At 46.9% G+C, this 27,024-nt stretch overlaps 1 protein-coding gene across 1 annotated transcript in view; it reads right to left on the bottom strand.

Annotated features, from left to right (window-relative positions):
- LOC101062914 (neural-cadherin-like) overlaps window positions 1-24,579 on the bottom strand; it is a 71,825-nt gene extending 47,246 nt beyond the window's left edge. Inside the window, exons 1-3 of the mRNA XM_029842167.1 lie at window positions 23,113-24,579; window positions 3,200-3,397; window positions 351-576 (exon numbers count right to left, since the gene is read on the bottom strand). Coding sequence (XP_029698027.1) covers window positions 351-576; window positions 3,200-3,397; window positions 23,113-24,112 — 1,424 coding nt within the window. The 5' untranslated portion in view covers window positions 24,113-24,579. The remainder of the gene's footprint in view (window positions 1-350; window positions 577-3,199; window positions 3,398-23,112) is intronic.
- Between the last annotated feature and the right edge of the window lie 2,445 nt (window positions 24,580-27,024).

Genomic DNA, 27,024 nt, shown 5'->3' with positions numbered 1-27,024 from the left:
TTTCGTAATCATAGTAAATTCCCAGCTCCTTACTAACTGTAACCATCCCAACTCACTCCCTAAACCGTATCCAATTCTAAACCCTAAAACCATAACTTATCCCTCAAAAAGTCCTTTAAAGGTTTGGTGCCAAGCAAAATGGGCCCACTTCACAATCACGGGCCCACTTTCCTATTAAATTGAGGACTTTGGTACTCAATATGTATCAAATACAAGGACACACACACATCATTGATGACTGTTGCTGCTTAATCAATATCGAGGACCTGCTGTGACAGTCATGGACTTGTGTCTGTGTCACATTCACGGCTGATTATGTATGTGAGTGTGGATGAGAGCGAGGCACTCACGGCTGTCCTTCAGGTGTGTTCTCTGGTATGGAAATAGCATAGCTGGCATTCGTAAATTGCGGCGCTCTGGCTCCGGCCACCACTGAGAGCATAGCGGGAGTGCTGCGGCCGCCCAGGCCATCCAGGGCCACCACGCTTAACAAGTACTCCCTGTCCCTCTGGAGCTCCAGCCCTGTGCTCACCACCTGGCCCGACTTCTTCTCCACTGAAAAGCAGCCATCGCCGCCTGCAGGGAGATGTGAGGAAATTATATTCTAGCGCGCTGTTGCACAAGGTTGAAGAAGAAGGTTGTAATTTTGTCTGAGTTTATTCAGATTTCCTTTATTTGTCCCACAGGGAAATTCTACGGCACAACAGCAGCAAAAACACACAGAGGAAAAGACATTCAGGAATGCAAGGATAGAAAAAAAACAATAATAAGTAATACTAATAATAATAAATACATCATACAAAAAATGAAATACGAATAGAAAATATGTTAAAAATATATAATAATCCAAGATAAATGGATAATTTGTCTTTTTGTATACCAGAGAGGAGATTACTTGAAGATTATACATCATTAGAATATATAATATTATTGAAATGGATATATCTCTGTAAACTCAATACAGCATGTTAGTTCACTCATTTAAAGACATTCAAATGGAATTAAAGCAGGTGCTTTAATTAAGCCTCCTGATAGTTGAAGTGCAGCACATCGTTCTTCTTCTCATGCACTCCACTGTGACACACCCATTACCTTAAGGAAGCAAAAGTTTTAAAATGACTTTAATTTGCTTCTGTTTTATGACTCAGCACACTGGTAGTTATCAAATAATCCATTTAAGCAGGTCTGCAGTAATTCAGCCAGTAGATGCTCAAATCAGTGCAAAAACAGTAAAAACACAAAACATCAAACAATTTTCAGCTCCACCTGACACAAGCAACTTGACATATTTGGATTGTGGAGGTTGTTTTTTTTTACCTTTTCAAACTTGTACTTGGATTTTCCATAGTGCACTTAGTTATGAAAATTGCACCCTCTTTCAAACAAAAGTGAGTAATTACCACACCCACACGTGCTTCCTAATCCGGGAATTCAACACAACACAACTTATTTGTTTGGTGTTCAGCTGTATACATCTGATTTACTGAGTTAGACTGATATATTCTTGACATTAGTTATCTTCCAAGATGGGGTTTTGTTCAAGGTTGAGAAAAGGGATATCAAATAAGTCAAAAAAATAATGTCAGTTCTCCAACCTCATTTTATTTCATTATTGTATGCCCAATACATGAGTTGGTAGTCGGTAGGTTTGGTAGTTTGACACCCCCAGAGCTCTATACATGCTTTGAAATAGAGTGGGTAGCTTACTTTTTTTTTTAAATTCATTGAATGATTTTTTGACGGGAACAATAAATTGCACATAGATTTCCATAATTACCGCTACCACAACAAACTTATCCCTTCAAACTTAATTAGCATCACTAAGTCAGCATCTGGCTGAAGATTTATAATCACAGTCAGGCTGAGTTATAATGCAAACAATATTCCAGTAAATTTGACCTTTAAATGAATATTAATCAACTTCATCTTTTCTCTCTACTGGGCATTTTTGGCATGTTTAGGAGCATTTTCTTATTCATTCTTGAGAAAATGGTTCAGGAGGTGAAACTGACCTGAGTTTTTGACCCAGGAGTACCTCTTTGAGTTCAATTGGTCAAAGTTTTCCTGAGAGACCACCTTTCAGTAATGGAACACTCCCACAGACAGATGGTTGCCACAACAAAAATACATCAAAATTCCACCCACAGATATTGCATTAATATCTAAAGGGGCACAAAATGATAAACACTAATACCCATTTGTCATGACTTTGTGATGCGATGCTTTCACTTTTACAGCGAAGCACGGTGCTGGCGGCATCCAGCTGTGAGAGGACGCTGGACCTGAGATTCGTCCTCCGACAAGACAAACCAGAGCTCACAGTCAACACAGGAGCACTTTAAGAACAACTAAATCCTTGAATCCTTGACTAACCTTGAGCAGCCCAGCCAAACCCCTGACTCGAACCCAATCAAGCATCTCTAGAGGGACCTAAAGATTGCTCTCCACAGCATCCCCACTTAACCTGACAGAACCTTGGAAGAATGTCTACCTGTGCAAGGCATGCAAAGCCACAAGCTTTGCACTTTTGGTCTATATAGGGCATCATTAAATGCTATATTAGACTTTCCTAATGATCAGCTGTCAAACTTAAAGTAAAATATTTGAAATTCCACTTTACTGTTCAGAAAATTCCTCAGTATGGTCCCGTCAGGCATGGCTACCTTGTGGTAATAGTGATTTATCTCTCATAAGGGAGCTGTGCAATAGACTAATGTGAGTCAGAGGCAAGTGGGAAGTATTTTGCTAAGTCCCCTTGGCAGGATTAGCTCATACCCTCCCCTCTCTGACATACCAACAAAACCTCCATCCCCTCAACCACCGGGGGGTCGACTTTTCTGGCAGGCATCCAACGGTCCACTGTCTAAGTTTTAGTGTGTGAGCCGATGCTTGAGTGCATGAATCAGAAAGAAGCAGACAGATAGACAAGAGTGCATAAATAAATGTGAGAAGGCCCCTGGCTACGTGTGTGTGTGTGCAGGAGAGCGACGGGGTGACAGAGACAGAAACTAATGGACATCTAAAGAGTGTGTAACTGCATGAATAAATGTGCAAACACCTGCGGCAGTGTGTCTGCGGTGGTTATCCTGCTGTATTTATTGCCAAGGCTCTGAAGTGTAACAAAAACACAGGCTATTTTAATACCACCCTCCTTCTATATATACATTGGAGGTAGAGTATGGACAAAAAAAACACTCACCGTCAGATAAAAAAAATTCCACCTCTCCACTTCTGCCTTCATCTGCATCGTGTGCCTGCAGCTGGTAGACAAACGTTCCTGCAGGGGCCTCGTGGGAAACTACGGCCAGGTAAGGGTACGGCTTCATATCCCACTCGGGGATGTTGTCGTTTACATCAGTGATTTTCAGCCTCACCTTGTTCAGATACCAATCTGGACCTGTGGGATGATGCCGAGAGAGGACGAGAGGGAGAGAGAGACGGAATGCTAGTTAGTGAAAGTGACAGCTGTCTTGTAATGGTGTGTACGGAGGAGAGACAAGGCGGCCAGGGGAGTCTGGAGCCCTGACGAGTCAGAGTGCAGGTACACGGGAGATGAATCTTCTTTAGCAGGCGGCAAATCATAACCCTGCAATATTAGAGTGAATTTCTGTGATTTGTGTTTGTGCAATGTCAAAGCGATCTCAATAGCCTCTGCTAGTTCTAGTCAAAGTCAATTACCGCGCCACGCTTTTGCTTGACAACCTTTTGGCTTCCTCACAGCTTTTGGGCAGTGATATGAGTGGATGTCATTTGGTCGGTTCAGGCTCACAAAGTGACGTCCGTGTACACACGTCCCCATTACCTGATACCAAGATGTCACCCACACTCGCCATCAAATCTGAGACCATAACTCTTCACACGCCATCATGGCTCAGAGCAGGTTTCCAGGCGCTCAAGGTTCCCACGGGATGCAGCATCAGCCACGTCTCATCTACCTTGCCTGTGAAAGGCTACCTTGATAGTTCTGCAGGGGCCGTAGGATGACGCCTCGCGGCTGCCGACTTTTTGTCGCCTGTGCACTGCATCACTGGAGTGAATAAGAAGATTCCGGGAATCCAATTATCAACTCAGTAACCCTGAGCCAGGCCAGACAGTGAAAGTGCACACAGCAACACCGACAGAGGAGCTCTGCGCAACTGCGGCACGGTGTCCGACAGAAGTGTGGCATGATCTTCTGTAGGAGGTGATTGAATGGAATCCTTATCCACATTAAACACAATGACACATTCTGGAAATAATAAGAACAAACATCAAAATCCCAATGCTGTCAGCCGGGGTCTGAGGCCCACTTTTTTATTTCTTTCTTGTTGCGCAGTAGCGGTAAGTCGCAACGAGCTACGGCAGCAGAGTACTGGCTTTGATATCACGTCAGTGTGGCATGAAGGGGTATCAGAAGTGCTGCCAACCAGTTCAGCGGGCTGCCATCCATGGAGACCATCTGCCTTTTCCCAGACAGGAGGAGCCCCCTGCCAGGGCAACTCACACACACAAAAAAAATTTAAAATACAGCACAATCGCAACAATTTGACAAACAGCAAGCCGTCCCGCTGCACCCAGTCCAAAAATACATTTGACATCACTGAAGTTACTGTATTGCTTTCTGCCACCGCAACCCCCACCTTCCACCTCCCCCTATCATAAATACACACCAGTGCACACTTAACACAAGGAGGTGAGTTACCCAAGGGCTGAACGTAACTATAGATTTCAAATCCCATTATGTAAAAGCTCCCCCGTGTGTGTCCAAAGGCTATAAATGTACTTTTTAATCCAAGACAAAGGCAGCAGGAGCTGGACGTTTCCCTCCACTGTAGCTGGACGCTGACTCAGCAGATGTGCTGTTTCTGGACTGATTTCTCTATAGAATGATCAAACTAATAAGCACCTCTATTATAAATCATTTTAAAATGTTATAAGGGCTACAAATTAACCAGAATGGAGGGACATAAAAAATCTGAAGCCGTGAACAGAAGGCCATTTCGTTTTTCCTGAGCCGGCTTACAGTTGAAGGACCCGTTTTGATGGGAAACACAATGTGTTGCACCCCAGACCGGCTCTGGAGCGTGCACAACCGCAACACAATAGCTCTAAAGTGTGTGACACCTCCTAAAAGGATTGTTAGAGGGATCATAACAGAGGGGAGAAGAAGCTAGAGGGGGAGAATTAATCTAGCTTTCTCGCCCAGGCTTTAAAGTTGCTCTGCGGAGGAAAAAAGTTCCGACTCTCGTCTGACGACAGCTCGTTCCGGAATAAATAGCCGCTGCCGCGTTGGGGCAGAGAAACTAATCAATGTTCAGATGCTATCTCCGAAAATGTCAGCAGCAGCAGTTTATGCGGTTTAAGTCAGATCATCCTACCCTGTAAGACTGAAGAATGCTTCCGTGATGAATAATAAGGAAGGATAAAGCCTCCTTTTTATCGCAGGGAGCTTTAGAAGGCACTTAATCCAAAAAGAAATCAGCATCCCAGCATTTAACATTTAGTTGAATATCAAACCTTAATGGGGAGCAGACACAATCCTTGCTTTTTTCCTGTTTGCGTCTCCCCCATCCGTGTCTCTGTGGTAATGCTAGTGATGATTTTACAAGGCTCCATCTAATTAGCTTGTTACAGAGAGACTAATCAGAAGTGAGGCAGATAATTAGAGCCCATCAGCTCTGGGATGATAATGAATGCACTGTACTGGAGCAGGCGTGTGCCCGTGAGGTGCACGAGGAAGCGAGGGTGCACAAAGGCATGTTCCAGATCTGCCAGCACATGTGATTTCCCTCTGATCTGGTGAGTTAAGAGCAGATTGGACCGTGATAGACGCCCCCCGGGAGCATCAGGCTCGACTAACCTGCCTGAAAAAAGAGCTCACACCTCTGGGATGGGGGCTGGAACTCACAGGGCCTGGGTTCAAAAGGTCAAAAGTGGGCTGATGAGAAAATGCAGAGAGCTTAAACATTATTTTACACAATCTCAAGAGAATGGCGAGCAGCTGCTAAATGATTTGCATAATTATGCATTGTAGAAAAAGGTGGGCAATATTTTTTTTTTGAAGGGGGGGGGGGGGGGGGGGGGGGGGGGCAGTGCGTAGTTGCCCAGGGATCAGTGACTCCACCGAGCACAGTGTGTTTGCATGTGTGTGCATATCACTGCGAGCCATTCTGTTGATGTTTCCTGCTGTTAATCCTCTCCTTGGGGAGCTGCAATAATAAGCTGTTAAGTGGCTTGTCGGTATAGTGGGGAGTGGGGGGGGGGGGGAGTTGTCTCAAGTGCTCACATGCACATGTATGCTGTCCACAGTACAAGGACAGAGAGTGTGTGTGGGATGGGGATGAGAGGAGATGGAGTGCAGAAGAGGGGCGTGGATGCGGGACCGCAAATATCTACAGAGGGAGAAAGAGTCAGAGAAGAGGAAGAGGCAGGCGATGCAGAGGACGGATGAAAATCAGAGAGAGAAGAGCACAAGAGGAGCACAACAAACAGCAGAGCCAGAACAATGGAAGCACTGAGCATCCACGTTCCTACGGAAGGCATACAATAGCCGAGCACGGAGCGGGGAAATTAAGATAAAGCACACAGCATAATTAATATCAAAGGATGCTCTTATGGAGCCTTTGGTCCTCCCACACCCGAGGAGAGGGGATATTAAGACGCAACATATTTCAATGTGAAATTAAACAAAATGCGTCTGCAAGCAGAAATATCAATGGCCCGTGCGAGCCGAGCAACTTCGAGGGGGCTTTTCTAGCAGCCAGTGGATGGAAAGTGAGAATGGGCTCAATGGGGGAGTAATAAGGTACATTAGCCAAATGTTTGCAGTATTAAGGAGGCTCTATTACAAGCTGCCCTCCCTCCCTCTGCACAATCCCGGCACTTTAAGCAGAACGTGAGGCCATCGGCGGGAGATCAACACGTTAAAAGCACCTGGGACATAAATCTATTAACTCCTCGCTCCGCTCAGGCGCTGACGAGGCAAAGGCGCTCCAGGCGCACGTCTACAGAGCGCTGCCCTGGAGACGCAGACGTCAGCCGCACATGGTTCTCACTCAATGTGTCTGTGCATGTTAAGGGGCAGGACTGATTGGCTCTTTTTGGTTAGTTGCTCAGCAAATAGTCAGAAATTACAGAAAGGTTGGCCACAGATACACACGGTGAGCACTTGTGAGTGTGTGTGTGTGTGGGGGGGGGGGGGTATTCGCACGTTTCTTGTAAAATTCATTTTTGAAGCACATGAAACGCCAGTGTCAAGAAACCCGCATTTACATGGTCATGTGTACTGCTTTAAAGTGTTGCCATCTGTGGCTTAAACCCCAGTGAGGCTGGAGGCACTGCCCACACACACACACACATACACACACACACACACACACTTACACGCATGCTCACCCCATTCATATGAGAATCATCAGAGAAATACTGTTTAATACGGAAACGTGGCCTTTTGTGCTCTTCAACTGCAGCCTTTCGCCTCCATCTCAGCGGAGCCCTTAAATGTTGGTCCGGCTGAGATGTGAGAGCTGTTATGTTAGTGTAATTTCAGTCTAATGGCGCATATTCTAAGTGCTCTGCTGCAATGTGAATTAGAGAAGCTGCGAGAAGCTGCCCGGATGCATGCGCGGCGGAAGCAGCGGCGGTAAAACGGGGGCCAGTGGCCTTCGGCTCCTTCGGCTCCTTCGGCTCAATGCAAAAATAACTGCGACTGTTTTCTCCGGATTCATTGTCCTGAACCAGGGTCACCTAACACACACTTAGAACACACACTTAGACCTAGTCGAGCGCGGCCGCTCATTTAACAGAAACTTTGTTTTGGTTTCCCATCATTCCAAGAAACAAAAGGCCACAATCCATAATGATTTCATTAGAGAGTAGCAGACTCAACTAAAAGGCTTTGAATAGAAAAATATTACATAGAAGAATATACATTAAGAAGAAAATCTGTCAAGCACAATATAAAAATGCATTATATGTATTGTGCTTGACTGATTTTCTTCTTTTACAAGCTCTAACGTTCTGAGGCAATACGATGCTCAGACGTCATTTAAACCTGAACTGACAGATGAGCAGAGTAGCTAAAAGAATGTTTTTTCTTTTTTAAATGACTCATCTGACCATATTTCTAAAGGGCTCCTGTATTTCTCTATTGTATGAAACTCAATCAGAGCACAGAGGTAATTTCTAAGGCAACTAATTAAATGCCTAATCACCATTCAATGGTGTCTGTTTGTGAGGATTGTTGGAGTCTGATGCAGGCAGCAGCGAAGAGAGATTTATCATTTTTAGTCCAGGCCAGTGACGCAGGCGCTGCAAAGTAAAACTCAAACAACTTTACATAAGTATCAAATAAGAAAAAGGATTTATATTGACAGCCCAAAACAGAGGACACAGCATTTAATAAGCATCTTGAAATAATATCTAAACACTGTTGATCAGGCGGGACATTTTTGTCAGTGTGTGTTAGTTAGATCTTTTAAGAGGTTTTATATTCTAGACGGGTCACACAAAAACACACACCATTTAGTCACACTGGCAAACACAACTCGTCCTTTAGAAGCTTCAAAAAAATGAGAAGTTCAACCTTTAGTTACAAAACTTTTGATTTTATTTTCATGCACTGTCTGCAGGTTTTTATGCCACCTTGCCGACCCTGAATAACAGCGTCTCAACTGGAGCCATCAGAAACGATGAGGGTCTCTAGCGATTGGGGATATTACACATTTTGCAGCCCTGTTATAAAAATATCTGTTTAGATTTTTAATGTATGAGTTGCACAGTCTTCATTTGAGTCTACATTCAAGTCAGCAGTTGTCAGCCGAGCTACTTCTGGCTTCCATCTTCAGAAAACGCTTGGCTTCCTCCCAGAAACACGCGAGTCATGCTGTCAGAGATCTTTTTAATCATGTATATTTGTTCTCCAGCACAACACGCACGGAGCGTGGCGTGATGAGAGGATCCGCTGCTCGTTACGGTCGGTTACTCGTCAACACGACCAAAGTGCCGCTTTTGGTGTCAAGATGCCGGAAAAATGCTGTTGAGCCACACGATCTGGGACAGAACACGGTGCCTTTGACTAAAGAGGTCGCGGGATTGATCCTTATCACCGACTCTGATGATCAATGGCGTTGGAGCCGATTCAAGGATTCAAGGACAGAGTTGCTGATGGAGTCAAGACACAACTCACCAGAAACAAACCTCACTCTGACATCTCATTAACCCCAAACACAGAAGATCAATCGAATAAAACGCGGCATTGTTTTCTTAACCAGACCTTGGCAAGTTCAAGATCGTGCGCTACATTCCAGCGCAATCAAATGGAAGTATTTTACATCTCACGCTCAGGAGCAGGACGGAAGCTAATGTGAGGACTGTAACAACCTGGACAAATCTCCTAACTGAAGGAACTCGTAGTAGCCGCTCGTGCACTGGAAGATGTTCTTTGGTGCTCGAGGTGGAGATAAATAAAGGGGCTGCAAACCACGCAGGTGTTTTTATTTCTCAGCTAATTAAACCGCTGTTCAGACCGAGACGACAGGCGGAATTATGAAATAAGTTGAAGCGGCTGAACTAGTGGAGCAGCTCCTCTGGCTCGTCAGAGAAAGTACACCGTGGGGCAATTAAAGGATCTGCCGTACATACTGTACATTAGGTCCTTACGGACACACTCTTCTAACTGAAAAGGCTGTGATACTGATGCAGATGTTGCTGTTTGCCACTGTCAGTCGCCTGCTAACAACATAACAAGCAACAGAAACACGCTAGCTAACAAGGCTCATTATTCCAGTACCCTCCTATTGTGACTGTATACAGGCCTTCAGCTTAAATAGTTTGGTTCCCTTAACCCACAAATTGGGTTGACAAAATGAGCCATTTTACTCTTTTTGTTTACTAGCATACACTGCTAACAAGGTGGTGCCGTGGGACCCCGCAGCTTTAATCTCTGAACATCTGTTAAAGAAATGGTTAATTATTGCTAATTTTTCATCTCTGATTGTTGTCTTTAAAGCCTGTGATGCATGAAGGAACCTCCAGTAAAATCGAAGATGTCACAGTTTAAAAGCAGCAATTATTGATAGCATGTGAATGACTGATGTTGGTGCTTATCACTGAGTCTGCATTGAGTCAATCCGTTGCTAAGCAGACTCTGGACATCACATTACAAGTTCCAGACATTCTGCTGCCTGGCGACTGCTTTCTTTATCTCAAAATGACTGTATGGACTCGGCCGAACATGGAGTTTACCTCTAATCAGTCAAATCAGATCAGCGCCACAGGAAGGTGACAACGTTCAACACACATGACCACATTCTCACACTCAGGTTGGGACCATGCACAGATATTTTTCAACACGCAGGTGAGGTTCAATCATTTGTAACATCTAATGTATACGCTAATTTTAGCATACAAATAATCTTAATGGTCATTTTGTCCTCTGATGGAAGTAAATCAGTGCACAGAGGTTCACCACGGTGACACAATAACAACAAGCTACACATCAGAGAGAAGCTATTACAAAGCAATTAGAGCCAGAGCAGATAGAGCACTCAGCATGAAATGTCTTTGATCCCAAAGAGAAATGGAGAGATGCGATCGCACGCGCCCACGGGAGGCGTATGTGGAGACGAGCGTCAGGGCGAGCTGGAAATTCAGATGGCTGTGCACACGCACGCACGTTACAATCGTGGCTTTTCTCCAGGTGCGAAAATACAGCGCTGCCACTCAAAGAGCAGGAAAACTGTCTAACTGACAGTTGGGTCCCTCGTGCCAAGGTGAAATATACGACCAAGGCTTGGCAGAATATGAATGGAGGGCGTAACAGTGAGGCCTGGAATCTGGACTCCCAGGAGAGAAAAGTATCTGAAATATGAGACGCCCCAGTCTGTGGAAGACCCAAAGCACTGAGGCAGCGGCAGCTGAAGGGACTTGATTAATGTGCCCGCGCGTTCTTTTATCTGATGCTAATTCACGTGATTCCCCTATAATGTTTAATGAAATGCAGCTATACGCGAAGAGGATCGTTTCAAAGGTGAAAACGATGCCTGCTTTTGTATTTTTGCGTCTTCATCTGATGGCCAATGAAAGGAAAACAGCAAACGCAGCCAAATGATCAGCACTTCTTCGCTGAAGGGAAGTTTTTTTGCTTTGAACACACTTTAAAAGCATTTTGCACAAGGTGAAGTAAATAGAACGTCTTTTTTTTAACCATCTGGGCATGGAATCCATTGGAACAGCGACGTTTTTAAGCTTAATATTAGAGTATTTGACAGGTTGAAAATCAGAATTATGGGCTAGCTTGGAATCTTCCCTCCATCACATGCGCTGGTCTTCATATGACAGGAATTACATTAACATAAGATGTATCTGCTGAGCAGTAGTATTGATTTGGGTCTTCACTCTGTTGCCAGGTTACAGGCCACAAAAGTTGTAAAACTTATTACATTTGGGGGCTGTAGGCTTTAAAATCAATATTAAAAATAAGAAAAGCCTGTCATTTTATGCTGTTTTGTGGTGTCTTTGCCACCATATTAGCTCATACTGGTGTCATTGTGCAACGCTGCACTTTTAAAGAGAAAAATCATTCAAAGATGCAATTAAGCTACCGTCGCTCAGATTTTCAGGATGGATGACAGGTCACAAAAGCAGCTGTTTCTTCTCATAGCATGGTGTCTGTGGCTCCTGTCTCTCTACAGTAAAATCATGTAATTTACAGTCAACTTTTTCTCTGCTGGAGCCTGATAATTGTCAATTATGTGCTGTCAGGTGGCCTTAAACATGCAAAGTCTTCATTCTCAACTCTGCTGTTTCCCTCTAGGAAGGTTAGACTAATGGCTTCTGCATCTTTGATTTTCTTAGATATTCTTTTCATACAACCCATGACAGAAGCGGAGTTATGCTTCCTGGGGGTTTCTTTTTGCAGCAAAGATGCACCAGTCACACCCTCACGTAGAATAAGAAAGAAACTCAAAGAAAAAAAGAAAATCTGAAACCTTTTGACATGCTCCGCTCACATGTCGCCCTGCTTATCACCCTCAAAGTCAAGAGGGCCAAGCGACCCTACAGTAAATCAATATTAGTCCACCATCATAACAAGGGCACAGAAAGGGTGACTGGCTGTTGATGCAGGACCAGACAGGCTTCAGGTGCCTCTAAAAAAGACACAATATGGCTGTCAATGTTGACCCTGACCATAAAATCTCTTCTATTTAGCGATTTAAACCATAAAATAGATAAAAGTGTGTCTTTGATAGGCATTCTTTGACATGATTGCTCTTTGGAAATCCAACGCTTCCTAACAGACAGCTTGTTTGTTCTGCACAAACAGGATCTTAAGGCTAAACAGGCGCGTGGAGCTAAAAAAAGGAACTGAGCTCTTCTTCTTATTTGTAAACGTTGCAGCTCTGTTTGCTTTGAGATGCTTTTTTTCCTACCACCCCCCCCGCCCCCCCCAAAAAATCAACTTATTTTGTTCTATTCTTCTAAGAAAACAAATCCAGAAATAACCCAGGGATTTTCTGCAGCTTTAAGGAAACTGAGGAAAATCTATAAGCCACAGGGTTCGCTGACACGAGCGTCACTCTTGGAGTTGTGCGTCGTGCGGCTGGGTATGATTCCATCATACATAATCCCATCTGGCTGCGAGGTGTGATTTTCCTCTGCCGCCGTTTTTGAGACACCGCCGTTTGTGTTCAGTCCAGCACAGAGCACGTTCGTCCAGCACGTATAGATCACGTGCATGCAGCTGCATGTGCACATGCTGCCACTGCGCCGGGCAGCAGTGACGCTGCTGGGAGGCCTTCATCTGGATGTTGATGCAAGATGGAAAACTGCAGTGCAATTTGTCCGTGATGTGGAACACCGACGTGAATGAATGTATAAATGTCCCCCACCGGCACCTCAGGGGCACTGTGTGTGTGCGTGCGTGTGTGTGTGTGTGTGTGTGTGTGTGTGTGTGTGAGAGTATGTGCTTACAGTGCCCCTGCTTGTTGATGTCAGAGTATTGAAGTTAGATTAAATTCTACTTTTTTGTTGTGCACGCAATTATGTGCAGATGTAGGCTTTTTATACGTGTGAAATCGTATGTGCCTGCATGGATGTGACGCCAGTGTGCTGCATAGTTGTGTGGGAGGTGCGTGCGTGTGTGTGCCCGTGCACGTGCATGTGCGTGCTTAGACTTATATTTGGCTTGGGTTTAATGGAAAGAGTACAGAGTTCCAGGCCTCTTGCTCCAGAAAAAACTGTAATCCTCAATGAATGAGGAGAGGAGAGGAGAGGAGAGGAGAGGAGAGGAGAGGAGAGGAGAGGAGAGGAGAGGAGAGGAGAGGAGAGGAGAGGAGAGGAGAGGAGAGGAGAGGAGAGGAGAGGAGAGGAGAGGAGAGGAGAGGAGAGGAGAGGAGAGGAGAGGAGCGAAATGACGATGGATGCGATGGTGCTTTCATTTTGGCTGTATCAGAAGCTTTCATTTGGTCATTAGTCTCTATCAGCACCTGTCTGTTAGTGTTAGCGTAGGTCACAGCGCTGTCTTCCTCTCCCTTCCTCATTTTCCATGACTATTTCGGCTTTATGACTCAACGACTGCTGTGATCCGGTTGGGCTGGGAAACAGATGGAAGCATATACATGCTCAGTGTGCAGGGTGGGGTCCAGTTACCACTGAAGCCATGACTGAACGGGCTGCTAATGGGACGTAATGAGCACAACTGACACGCCCTTTCTGTAACTGCTCAGCATAACAATAGTAAAACTGACCAGAGCGAGACGGCGGCGCATGAGCGCCCCACGCTGCTGTGAGGTTGGCACCTTCTTCCTGGGATCTGAATGGTTTGTTAGCAAAGTTTACCACCTGCTGAGCTCCCCAGGAAGCAGGAGTAAATGTCATTTCGACATGTCACGTTAAATGACAAAGCCGTGGCGATGTCACCGAGGCCCGAAATCTGGTTCCGAAGTCATCTTCCTTACTGGAGTGTGAAATTATTTGAGCTCTGTGCTCATTATAGGATTTTAAAAATGCATTATAGTTAGGGCTTTTATGGTGTGCCGCGGCATTAATTCAATTTGCTCCATTCACGCTCTCTTATTATCGCACTCAGTTTGAGCTACAGGAGGAAGCTGCTCAGCACTGTTCCCCCATCCTTATCTCTAAAGAATATAGAGACTACCCGGCTCAATCAGAACCAGCTCCATCAGGGGCTGCTCCATCCATTCAGCCACTTTCCTCCCCTTCTCTTCATTTCTTCAAATGCTGCTTCCTGTGGCGACCTCCATCTCTCCCTCCATCCTCCGTGCCTCTCTAAATTTTCTTCCCGAGCTGGTGATTGATGGGGGTTCCTCTCGAAGCCCTTTCGATCTTTCCATAGCATACAGTATATAAGCGCGCACGCGGCCGCAGTCGGAGGCACAGACACACAGAGTGACAGAGGGAGCTACGCCATCTTAATAGGAAAACAAGGCACGGCGTGGAGGTGAGACAACATTAATCTATCACTGAAAACTCAGAGCAGGCCTCTAGCACGAGAGAGAGAAAGGCATTCTGGGAAAACCATATCACTCCGTTATAATAAGTCGAAAACTGCAAATGTGTTCTTGTGGAAGTATAGAGGATTATTACTCGCCACAGCAAGAGCTCCCTGAATGTAAACATCTCACTCCTGCCTGAATTCACACTGGTGGAGCGGCACGTGTCCATTGTGCGAATTTGCACAGATGTGCGTGCACAAAAGATGCTCGACTAGTCACATGCATTAGACTGAAACTCAGCATGTGACTGCAGTCGAGCTTATTGGTAATGGGGAAAGAGGAAGAGGATGAGGATAAAGTCCTCATTTAGATATCTAATCCAGTGAGCAGTCTGCTCTGCGTGGACCATCATCTCCCGTCATTAACGGCCGGCCGGCAAGATTAAACACGATCGCTGTTTATCACCCACTGTGTGCGAGGAAAATCAAGTGTGAACCCCCACCGCATCATTACAGTTCGTCACAATATTCGCTATTAGCGCAACGCTAACAACAGAAATGCCCGATTATAACAGGGTAAAAGAGTGATAATCAAATTTAATGCCCCAAATCTGCGATAATATTAGCATGTGAGCTCACATTAAGGCACTTCATCAAAGGGATTTTGCCTTTTTAAACGGATGCTGATCTGGCGATCCATCCAAACTCAAAGACGAGCCGAACCGTCAGTTGCAGCCTGTTGCCAGTGAGAGATGTTCCTCAGAACCAAGACGCCCAGTCGAGCAATTAAGTATTGAAATGACTCCTTTAAACAGCCGCTGTGGTGGTGTCGGGGCAGGAAGGCCAGCGGCATTTATGAGTTTGCATATAGGCTCTGGCCAGACAGCGAGAAAATGATCCAATCCTCCCTGTCTGCCTGGCTTTGAGGGCTCTGGGCTTAAGGTCACGACCCCTCGTGGGAGGCAGCGGTGCGTGTTTGTGCTTAAGCACAACGAGGGTCGACACTGCATCCACAACAGTGCGTCCCATGGTCCTCAGCACATCATAAACCTGGAGACCATATGGTCAGAATTAAGCTCTGCGCTGTCGAGACAGCGCGAAGGACTGAAAAGTCTTGTACGCTCTCTTCTTCCAGAGAGAACAGCCACAAATTGGATGCTGGAACACAGAGAAATAAAACATCTCTCTCTCTCTCCCACACACACACACACACACACGGCAGATGAGCGAAAGCCAAGTTTGGAGCTGCCATAACAGAAACGGCCCTGTACAGATGGGATGAACGCAACACGAGCCGAAAACAGGCTCGCCTCAGCACATCACGTAGAAAACGTGGCTCTAGTGTGTCAACCTGTGTGATATTTACATCCTGTTTACACAGCTACCTATATGTCTGCCCTTCTCCTCCCACTAGGTCCCGTTTGGAGAAGCTCCTCTAACAGCAGTTCATGCTCTTCCCCAGGGGCTCATCAGCCTTGAGAGGCACTACATGTTCTCTGAACCTAAGACACCTGTTATTGTAATCAGCCGTCCTCTGCCTGTAATGGACTTGCAGACTTTTAGTCTCCCCGTTTCCTGGAAAAGGCTTAAATAACCCAAGCGAGAGACGTGCACCACCTGGTTCCTCCTCTGAACCGCACTTACCTTCTGAGCCGTCTTTTCAATGAAAGTTGCAAATTGTGGCAGAACAATTAGGCCAATTTGACTGTTTTAAGCAAGAGTTCACGCTGTGTCAGTGCCTGTCAGCTGGCAGCTCGGTCAGCCGTGAGACTGGGCTTTTTCTCCTCACCGTTGAAACGCTTTCCTTGTCGAACCGGTCTCTGCTCCCCGTGTTTATCGCCGTCTCTTCGGGCCGGAGACAGCAGAGACACAACAATTGTTATTTTTAACCTAATTGGACCTCTGGGTACAAGAAGGTTGGGAAATTCAAGAACAAATAGATAAATAAGCACAAGCGCTGAATTCCCATGACATGCCCTGGACTTCGTTCCAGCGTTGCCCCGCTGATTGTGGCCTGTGGGCAGGCTGGTCTGAAAGGCTGATTCATTAGAGTGCTTCAGGACAGTTCAACCAGACTCCATCACAAACACCTCTCCAGCACCAGAAACAGGCTGTCACGGCCCGCTCAGTGACGAATATAGTGGCGTGTAAAGGGATGGTTTGTGACTGGAAGCTAAACGGGTCCTGCTTGATCAATAGCGTAAAATCAATCCATCTTCCCGAGGACGGGCGCTAACCCGCGTACAGCGGTGAAAGCCCAGAGAAAAGTTAACAGGAAGTGTCAGCGTCTCCACGGCGGCAAACAGAGGAAACATAAGAGTAAAAAATTTCATTAAATTACTCAAACGTTAGACCCCTCGAAGGCTGGCGTGAGCGCATTACAGGGGGGGGGGGGAGTTGATAAAACGGAAACTTTCCGGTTGGTCGTAGTAAGTTCGTCGTGCAAAATGCCAGTTCGGCTCATTCATCACACAGGAAGACGCCAGAGGCATCCTGGGATTCTGTGCCGGCGGAGGTCAGCGAGACATTTACCTGACAGTGCCTGTCTCCGTGCAATGTCTGGAGATGACAATGTCTGCGGTAATGGGCATCAATAATGTAGACCCTTGGCCAATGAAAGAAGCCCCCGCCCGTCTGCTCCGCTACCTCCTGAGAGTCGCACAATGCGGGGAGTTCACATCGCTCTGCTTTTAATGCGGGATTCAGCACATCATTTATGTTATTATAATAAGAGGACTACCACAGGGGACTTATAATGAAAACACATTAACGCATCTTCATTTATTCATACACGTTTTTGATAAATGTGTTATATCTCTGAGCCCCCCCCCCCACACTCCCACGCAGCCAGCCGGGTTCACTCCGTCACCCGAGGGTCTTTGGGACCCACATACTGACTCTGCAGGGAGGCCCAGCGTGACCAAATGGGCAAAATCCCAGTTACAGCCAGGGCTGCTTGATTTTCATGTCGGGAAAAGAAGAAGAAAATAGCTACACATCGAGTTGAGGAAATGAAATTCACCCTGCAAGACCGTTGAATTAAATATGGATGCTTTACATTTGGGTTTATGTTATGAGTTCTCAAGCCTAGCAAACAGGCCACATGAAGCATGCCAGCTTTCCAGACCTTATCTTTGCTAGCTTTAGGTGCGTGTCGGCGACGGTGTCCTTCTCACAGGTCACACCTCAACAAAAATGAGTATTTCCTCTCTCTAAACATGGCTGCTCAGTGTCTGGCTACAGCTAAAAGCCCTTTCTCCGTCACATAAATCAAACCGCGGTGGCAGCAGTGATGTGCCGATCTAATCAAGGTCAATACGTGACCAATTTCCACCAAACACATTTTTCTCTCGTTCTCATTATAAAGTCATCACGGCATTTGGTATTTCTCCAATCATTCATACTCATTAAGATGTGTTTTAAGTTTCAGGCCCCTCGGTGATCCCTGGAGAGCATCCGTCATTATCGCTAATGCTGATGCGATGCGTTTATGTGCATCTGAGCCACACTTGGAGTTGTTGGCAGAATTATCGCTCTTGCACATCAGGACCACACAAGAACCAGCAAACTGTTAATTGTTCTAAGTTTATCTTCACATCATATGTATTTTTTCATGTTTGGGGACTACTGGTGAAACACCGTGATTTATTTCATTTAGCACCTAATTTAGCTGAAGAATCCCTGAGCAGCAGAGCCGTTCCTCCAGGTTTCATGCATAATTCTGCTTCAGTGTTGTTTTGGCACATTGCTGCCGTCCCTAAGTATCTTTTTCGCCTTCAGTCTTTGTGTCATTCAAAAGGGCATCCAGGTATTTCTCCCCATCCTCCCTCCATTTGCCCCACACTTTTCACACAAACACAACGGCGCGTTGCCCTTTTCATAGGTTTATGGAAGAGCTCCCCCACCCTGACCCCCCCACCCCCCATCCACTCTCTGCCCTGCAGCAACCCATTTTGCACTACAGGCTAGCAAACATGCACACCTCATTCTCATCCTGCCACCGCAACAATTCCTCTCTTGTGCCCTCTAACCATGTGACAAATTATTTACTGAGGTGACCTCCTGCGTGTTACAGAGCAACTGGCTGCGTCTGATCTGACTGCCCTTTGCTTATCTTCAGCAAAGCCTATAGGCGAGCGGGAGACAGAGGAGCGACACATGCACCAGTTCACACGCCTCCACCTTTGTCTCACTTAAACTCCTTGATCTCGCCGCCTCTCTTTGACCCGGCTCCCTGCAGCATCACGCCGTCTCCTGACCTTTACGTATCCCTGACGGAAGCATCTCGCGTTCTTAAACTTCCCTCCCGCCTCTTTAGATGGGATGTTTTCCAGCATCTGATTAAGCCCATCTTTTAAATGAAGCTGTGGCAAACTAGCCCCCCCCCCCCCCCACCCACCCACACACACACACACACACACACACACATACAAACAGGCCAGCAGAGGCGGCTGCGGCGCTGTTGCTCGGACACGTGCATTTGATATGGGATAAGCCCCAGATAAGAAATAATGCATTAGGGGCGTGAGGGAGCTCCACAGCAGCAGAAAAAACATGTGAGAGTCTCTGTGGTCGAGTCTCTAGAGGGACAATCGGAACACCTAAATGGAGGCCAGGGCACACAATTAGGAACGTGTGATATGTACAAATGCACGTGCATCTACAGGCTTCAAATCTCTCCAAAGTAAACCAACATGATCACTGCTGGCGATTGTTCTTTGACTAAATGGAATAAATGGCGACGGCTTTTCATCACACTGTTTTCTATTCAAACAAACAAACCCCACGGTCACAAATTAAAAACAAACAGAAAAGAGCAATTCATTTCGCATCACATATGCAAATGTAATGGAAGCGGGGCAAAGAATAAGTGCGGAAATTGGATTAAAGACAGCAGGAGGCGCGCGAGATACTGACTCTGACACAAACTGGAGGGAAAAAAAGGAGTAGGACGGAGAGAAAGAAGGAGAGCAGGAGAATCCCAGAGAGATGAGCAGACGAGGCTGAGGGGAGGTGATTGTGAGGAGCTGAATGCCACCCTGCCCACGGACACCCAGCAGAGAGGGGGGGGGGGAACACAAAAAAAACCTACTCCGGCTTCCCCCCACTCAACTCACAATGGACTGCAGCACTTCTTCGACCCCCACCCCACCACACCCCACCTCACCCCACCTCCCACCCGTCAAATACCGTTAACGGACTCCCACTCAGGTGCGGCGAAAAAAAACGATTCTTCTGGAGGGACGAGCATAAAAAAAAAAAAACACCGGTAAAGAAAAATCTACACTGACATCCTCAGTGGGCCAGCCAAAACAAATCCTCCGCAGGAAGAGCTGGAGAAGTCGCTCAATGCCCCCCTCCCTCTCTGCCAAACCACACCGCACAACCAGCGTGTGTGAGTCATGAGTCGTGGCCTACTTCCACCGCGTTTTTCCTCCTTGTACTGCTGGTTTGATGCGCGGAGGCTAAGTCAGGGGAAAAGGAAAACAAAAGCCCACTTTGCTTGGAATTCTTTGTGCACGGAATATCATTTTAAAAGGTAAATATCTCTCATCAGAACCTCAGTGGGGGGGGGGGCACCATGGAGATGAGGGGTGTGCTTTAATGAGAAGAACTGAGTCTACTTACCGTACTATAGATGTGTGAGAGGTGGGAGGGGCTATGTCTGCATGACGGGGTGCGCTAATTACAACCCAACAACCCCCCACAGGTGCGACATGAACAATCCCGAGATTGTTGGGAAGTTACGCTACTTAATTGTCTCGTGCGGAAGAAAGTTTTGATTAATTGAGAGAGAAATTACCAAGTCTTAATTGTTGGGGGGGGATCATTAAAAAAAAAGTAAATAGAAGAGTAATGAGCGATGGGCCGATGGTAAATAGAAAACAATGGCAGTGTTGCTGCTGAAATGAGCAGGAGAAAATAACCATGGGGGGGGGGATGGTCCAACAGTGACAGCATGTTGGAACAATCCTGAACATGATCGCAGCAGTGACTAATTGAATGGACTCCAGGTGATAGAGGCAGGGGAGTATTAATATAATCAAGTATTTTAATGGTATTCATGACCACGAGGTGAGGCTGCACTTTCCTGCACACGGGCACCTATATTTCTTTATGAATGCATTAAAAAAAAATGATGGATCTGCATGGAGCTGTCACGCCGCCTCTGACATGATTACTTTTAATATTCATTGGAGAAAAAAGCATGGCTGCGCAGGCTTCGACATATGTCTGGGAGTCACGACGAGGCTGGAACGATGATACCTGATGAACAGAAAAGGCTCAGGCCCCGTATAGGGTCTAAGCCAGTGGCGCTGTTCCAGCTCTTATCTGCAGAGTGCCACAATAGTTTATCTAAAAATCTTGATGTGTCAAAACAGATTTAATCTGGGTAATAAAGAAAGCTCCTTCTGATAACTCTAATCACGATGTTGCACTTATAGCACACTGTAATTAGCATAAGAAAGCTCTGCTTTCATGGCTAGGGGTGTCTTGAGCCAAAATTAAGCTAATAGTTGAGAGTTAGAGAGAGCAAGAGAGAGAGAGAAGAGCGAGAGAGTCTTTATGCTCCAAGGAAGCAAAGACTGAGACAGTTCTACCTCTCCAGTAGTCAATCATGTTATGGTAAATATTTACACAAAGGCTAAATGGAGTATTTTGTGGTCTTATTAGCATTAGAATGCACCACAATGGACAGAATGAAAAGAAACTCGAAGGGTAATGTTCAACGCTATGATACATTTCTTGGTTCCAGTGCAGCGCCGATTTATTTTAGATGTGATGTGACATTCAGAAGCCCAAAGGTACCATCGTGCCTGTGCACTGGACATTTTCCAGCATGCAAGCACGTGAACAGACATGTGGACCCGTCATTTTTACTGTCTACTTATCAATTAAGGAAATGACACAATCCTGATGCATTATTGGATCTTTGATTGGATTCATATATGAGCCCTGAAGTACAATTGAATTCCATCCATCTTGATTTCTAGTGTCTGTTACAATCAGGATTGTCTCCACAAAACCCTGTAAAATATACATAAAAAAATAATAACATCAACCACTAAAGTGGATTTCTTTAAAGCCGCCTTTGTGGTTGTTAGAAGGACAACTTCAACTCTAGTTTGTCAGTCAGAACCATGAGATTACCATTGTTTTCCCGCAGCTTTTGCGTGTGAATAAAGATGGTTAGGATCTCTGAAAGCCACAAGACAGAAATCCTTTGAACTGCCTCCAGCCTGTCGCCCAGCACGTTTGTCTGCTTGACGTTCAGCAGGTGACTGTCAGCGGCGTGGACAACTCCGCGCTGCAGACGGCTCGCTGCTGAGATGTAAAAGGAGATGCTGCAACACTTGGGGCCCTATTAGAACTGTTGTTATCATACCTGCAGACAATTTTAATGCCATCACGCACAAACTACTGCCTACAAAGTGACGCGCATGCATACAAAGCATCTTACCGGGGCTGCTCTCTCCCTCTAATGCCTCTCTAATTTACTACAACAGCCAAGCAAACCTACATGCAGTGAAAGAGTGAAAGAATCCATGTGGGACATGATGTTAAAACCTCTAAAATAAGAGTAAAAGCGCATAAATGGACTGGCAGAAATGAGTTGGAAATGAGACATGTGGCGCCTACCCTGAGGATTCTGTCTGAGATGCGAGAGAATGAAGAAGGCGTCGCCACTTTGATCGGGAAAAGAGAGTTTTCCAGGGGAGAGTGATGGAATGGAAGTTCTCTGAGTGTCTGTCACGCCAGATCTGCCCAATCAGGCGGCAGGTAAATTTCAAATTAAACACCGCTCGCCGCCTCCCGCCAAGCTCCATTACGAAGCAGGTCATTCGGGTCGCTCGCCGCCGTGTTGCTGCTGAGGTTGCTGCCGTAGAAAAGCTGCAAAAGGGGATCAAACTAACGACCGGTGCTTCTGATGGGCCGCGATGGGGCGAGACAGTGATTCCTCAAATCCTTGGGGCTAGAGTTAGAACGAGTGATGCAAGGATTAAAAGGGTAATGCCAGTAGATGAAAGAAAAGAATCAGAGGGAGTGTGTGTGTGTGTGTGTGTGTGTGTGTGTGTGTGTGTGTGTGTGTGTGGTGGGGGGGGGGGGGGTGAAGTGGTCTGCCACTCTGCAAGGATTAGTTCTTCACAGTTCCAAAATATGTCAGTCAGAGTCACAATTTGATGATGCTCGGAAAAAAATAAACAACATTCATCCTTTTTTTTTTCCTGGAGTTTATGTTGAACCAAGAGTGAGAGGTTCCAAAATCCCCTGACAGAACGCCTGACTCACGCAGGCTCACGTCTCCTGCAGGAGGCACACCTGTGGAACGATCCCCGGCTACACCACAGCTATATGGCCTGCTAACAGGTGATGGATGTGAGGGATGATGGGTGTGTCAGGCCTAGTTGAGGGGCTCCACTCATTGTGTGTGTGTGTGTGTGTGTGTGTGTGTGTGTGTGTGTGTGTGTGTGTGTGTGTGTGTGTGTGTGTGAAGGGGGGTGGGGGTGTCCAGATGGCAACAGAGGGTTTTTTTTTTTAACCATGTGGAGCTTTCAACTAAAATAGGGCATTGCTGCTACAATGCTAGTAATTCCCGATAGGGGGGCGTGTGTGTGTGTGTGTGTGTGCGCGCGCGCGCGCGTGTGTGCAGATTAATGGAGGAATACTCTACACACCTCGTTTGTCCTGAATCTTAACAGTCAGCTCCACGAAGGGCTCTGCCTCCCGGTCCAGACTTCTGGTTATGGTGAGCTCGCCGCTGTCGCGCCCCACGGACACCGGGGAGTTCTCTGACTCGGGGTAAATCAACTCGTAGCTGGGTGATTGAAACCGGGAGGGACCGAGGTTCGTGACAACCGAGCCGATCCCGGCGTCTTCGGACACGTTTAGCGAGATCAGAGCAGCGGGGTCAAGTAGCGCCCGCGGTGATCGTCCTCTCCCCCCTGAACCCGCCAGTCCAGAGGGGCTCCTGGACCAGCGCTGTGGCGCAACAGTAAACACGACAGCTTTACTGGTCAGGGGGGGCCATCCGTGGTCTCTGGCGAAGACTGAGAACTGGACTTGAGACGGAAGCCCTAAGATAGAGTCAACCAGCAAGACTTCCCCTGTTTTCGGTACCACATAGAAACTGCCATTTTTTGGCGCGGACGTGTACGTCAACACGGCGTTGTTGCCGCTGTCCGCGTCGTCGGCCTCCAGTCTGTATATCACACTCCGCAGAGCTGTGGTGTCGTTTAAAGTTATGTGGACGCGGTTCGCGACGCCAAAAGTCGGTTCGTGGTCGTTGGTGTCCAGGACGTCCACTTTTACCAACGCGACCGCGGAGACGCCGGACTCTGGCGCGCAGGTCTGGCAGCACAGAGCCACGCTCAGCAGGTATTCCGAGCGAGCCTCCCTGTCCAGAACCTTGGAAGTTTTCAGCAGCAGGTTTCCGTGCTTGTGGTGGGCGAAGGCGCGGAAATCCTCGCTGCCGTTTCCGTGCAGTTTGATGCGCGTCCCGGTGATCGGGCACCATATTTGCGCGTCGATGCGCCTCGCTGGAATGCTCAGACCGTTGACTTTAGAAGCCGCGGGAGAGTTCTCAAAAACATGTCCGTGGAAGAAAGGCAGTCTCTCCTGCATTTGTGATCCAACAGCCGGCGTCAGGAGGCAGCACAACACAAATCCCCAAATCATATTGCTGACAACTTATTCCCCTCCGCGCACCTCTGGTATTTGGTGAAAAATCATTCCAAAATAACTAAAAAAAAAAGCACCCAAGAACCATCTGCGGTGTTGAACGCTCCAGGAATGGGAATTCCTCCTGATTTAAGGGTCTGTCATCCCGGGATATCGGTCTCTTGGCTCCAGACGGTGCGCAGCGCTGTAGGCAGTTGGCTCTGCGAGCCGAGCGTTCAGCACCAGAGCGCCGGACAGCGCTATGCGCGGGGGCGGGGCGGCGCGCGGGGTCGGAGCTCCTCGGTGAACCCCACCCTGTGTGACGGTCAGGAGTGTCTCCTCACCCCCCCCGGTCTTTAGCACGCGCAGCGGGACCCGCGCATTCGGTTCCCTAGCGTGGGGAAGAGAAACACGCACACGCTCCTTCTCCACATCGACGCTCTGCTCAGAAAACCAACCCATACTGGCACCAATGAGGCAATCCGAGATGCCTTGCTCACGAGCACCTCCACAGTCGTGCGTGGCACATGCGTTCATCCTGTCCTTGGGTCAACTCCGACTTCTGTTGACTTTGAACACGATCATTATTCAGTCTGTGTAAAGAGGAGGTTTTAAGGCGGCTGAGGTCTACCTGAGCTAACTGCTAACCTCACAAATGGTTCAACTCCCATTACCGCTCTGGCTGCTGTTCCCTAACTATACTGTCATTTCCCAGTCTAGATGTCCAATTCCCCTCCCTGTGCAAGCATGATAAGCCACAAAAACGCCCAAAATGACAACGGAACCCCCTACATGGGGAACTTGTGAGTGGGAGACCACTCTCATCCCTGCACGCCTGCATGGATCACTATTCACACGAGTTTAAGGTGCAGCGTGTTCCCTGTGTGTGTAATTGAATCCCAGGCAGTGTTGCTCTGCTCATGCATCTGTATTCAGGATGAAAATTCATCAGAGCTCCTGCTGAAAGATCCTCATCAATTTGAAACTACAATCCATCACTGCAATTTCAGCTGGGCATGCTCTCCACAGTAAACTGGCAATAACTCTGGTAACTGGTGGCGAGCCCCCAGACAATTTCGAATCACAGCCCGCAGCTGGAGCGGCTGATATTAGGTGATTGCTGCGTTCCTTAGAAGTGGCGCAACTTCTGGGCCGTGTCACCGTGAAACATGACACATCCAACACTTCAGAACGTTCTTTTCCCAAACTCTGACCCGAGGGGAAGGGAGATAGGAACATGACTGAGAGGATAATGAACTGAAGTCCCACACAGACTTTGGCAAAAATCTTGATATCATCTTAAATGACAATGGCGGCGTCCGCCAGGACCCTCTGCTCTTAATTCTGCTCTGTAACTTCCCTTTGAACTCGCTAAGTGCTTCATGAATACAAATCAAATTCTGTCTTTTATCACATTGTCTCACATGGTGAAATCCACCATGACTGCCAGCATGGGAGATATCTGTAGCAGAGGCTAATTCAATCACAGAGGCCCAGGCCAGAGTGTGAGGGATAGTTTACGGGGGTGGGGGGTGGGGGGTGGCGGATGGGGTTGTTACAGCAGTTATCTGCCCAGATGAAACGTCAACATATGCTGCATATAAACAACAAAGCTGCAATGACTTAATTTTTTTATTTTTTTTTAAAAAGAAGACACCATGAAGCTCATCATCGCTCTCCTCCAACAGATAACTGAACGCTTCAGGGCACTGAAAGGGAAGACAGCAGAAATGAAGAATGCCTCATGCTTACTCGATGAATAATTGACTATCCGGCCCCTTCAATCACGCAGGGCCGGATGTAGACTCTGCATTTAAAGGTTGCGACCCCCCCCCCAAGCATTTGACACATTCTGCTGGCGTGTGTTTGGTGGGAGCGGCGTGCCGGGAATGGAGCATCTATGATCTTAAAGATGCATGTTTTCCTTTATGCTTCCTCCTGTTTACAGGATGTGATGGATGCTTGGAAGCAGCACTGGAAGGATTCGGCGTTAACATCAGCCAACAGGCCGTTCACTCCTCAGAGCAACTCGTGTGTCACCATGACCGACCAGGACGTGCAAGTTCCTTTAAGATAAAGGTGAACGGCAAAGTAAAGCAGACGACTGAGCGTGCAGCGCTCTTCCTCCTCGTCTGTGGGTGCAGCAGTTGTGGAAAAAGCCACTTTCCTCCTCCCCGCCTGACAAAGCTGAGAAGAGCCATTTTTGGATGTGCAGTGTGAAACAACACCTGACGAGAAAAGCGGCATCGGCGTCGTTCCCCATCGCGTTCCCGAGAACTTGGTGGCCCACGAGATATTTCCCTCCATCAAAACCTGAGGGCAGAGAGCACTCAGATGAGCCGGGTGATTATAAAGACGTCTTGTTTCGCGTTCAGCTAATTAGATACTCTGTTACCCCCCTTGCGGCTCCTCTGGTGTCTGTGTGTGTGTTGTGCTTGAAATGTGGCTCTTCACTTTGGCAAATATAACCCAATGAAGGCACCATCAGCTTTTAATAATAAAAACAATGGTGCTAAAAGCAAATCCCATTACTGAGCACCATTTAGCCTTTTTTGTTTTGGATGCCACATCTCATAAATGCTGTTTTTCATTTAAGGCTCAGCCTGAGCAGCACGACAACAGGACAAAATTGGACTGATTCATTCACGGTCTGTCGTTCTGAGGGAAGCACAACAAGCATCTTTTGGACACATTTTTAAACTATTTTCTGTGATTAGTGGAGCCTGGGGTTACTATGGTGATGAGCACACTGAAGAACAAGCGCAGATTTGGACAATATCGGGTTATTCGCCCTCAATATTCACATCCTCCCTATCAGAGATCCCACTGGTGCCTTCAAAAGATCAAAAGACAGAAGGAGGATGGCATTGAGGGAGGAAGGAAAATGAAAATCAGCTCATCTTCGTTTCTCTCTTGCTTTAACTGAGAGG

The sequence above is a fragment of the Takifugu rubripes genome, chromosome 9 (assembly GCF_901000725.2).
Source record: "Takifugu rubripes chromosome 9, fTakRub1.2, whole genome shotgun sequence".
In the NCBI taxonomy this organism is placed as follows: domain Eukaryota; kingdom Metazoa; phylum Chordata; class Actinopteri; order Tetraodontiformes; family Tetraodontidae; genus Takifugu; species Takifugu rubripes.
This window is presented reverse-complemented; position numbering and strand designations above follow the sequence as displayed.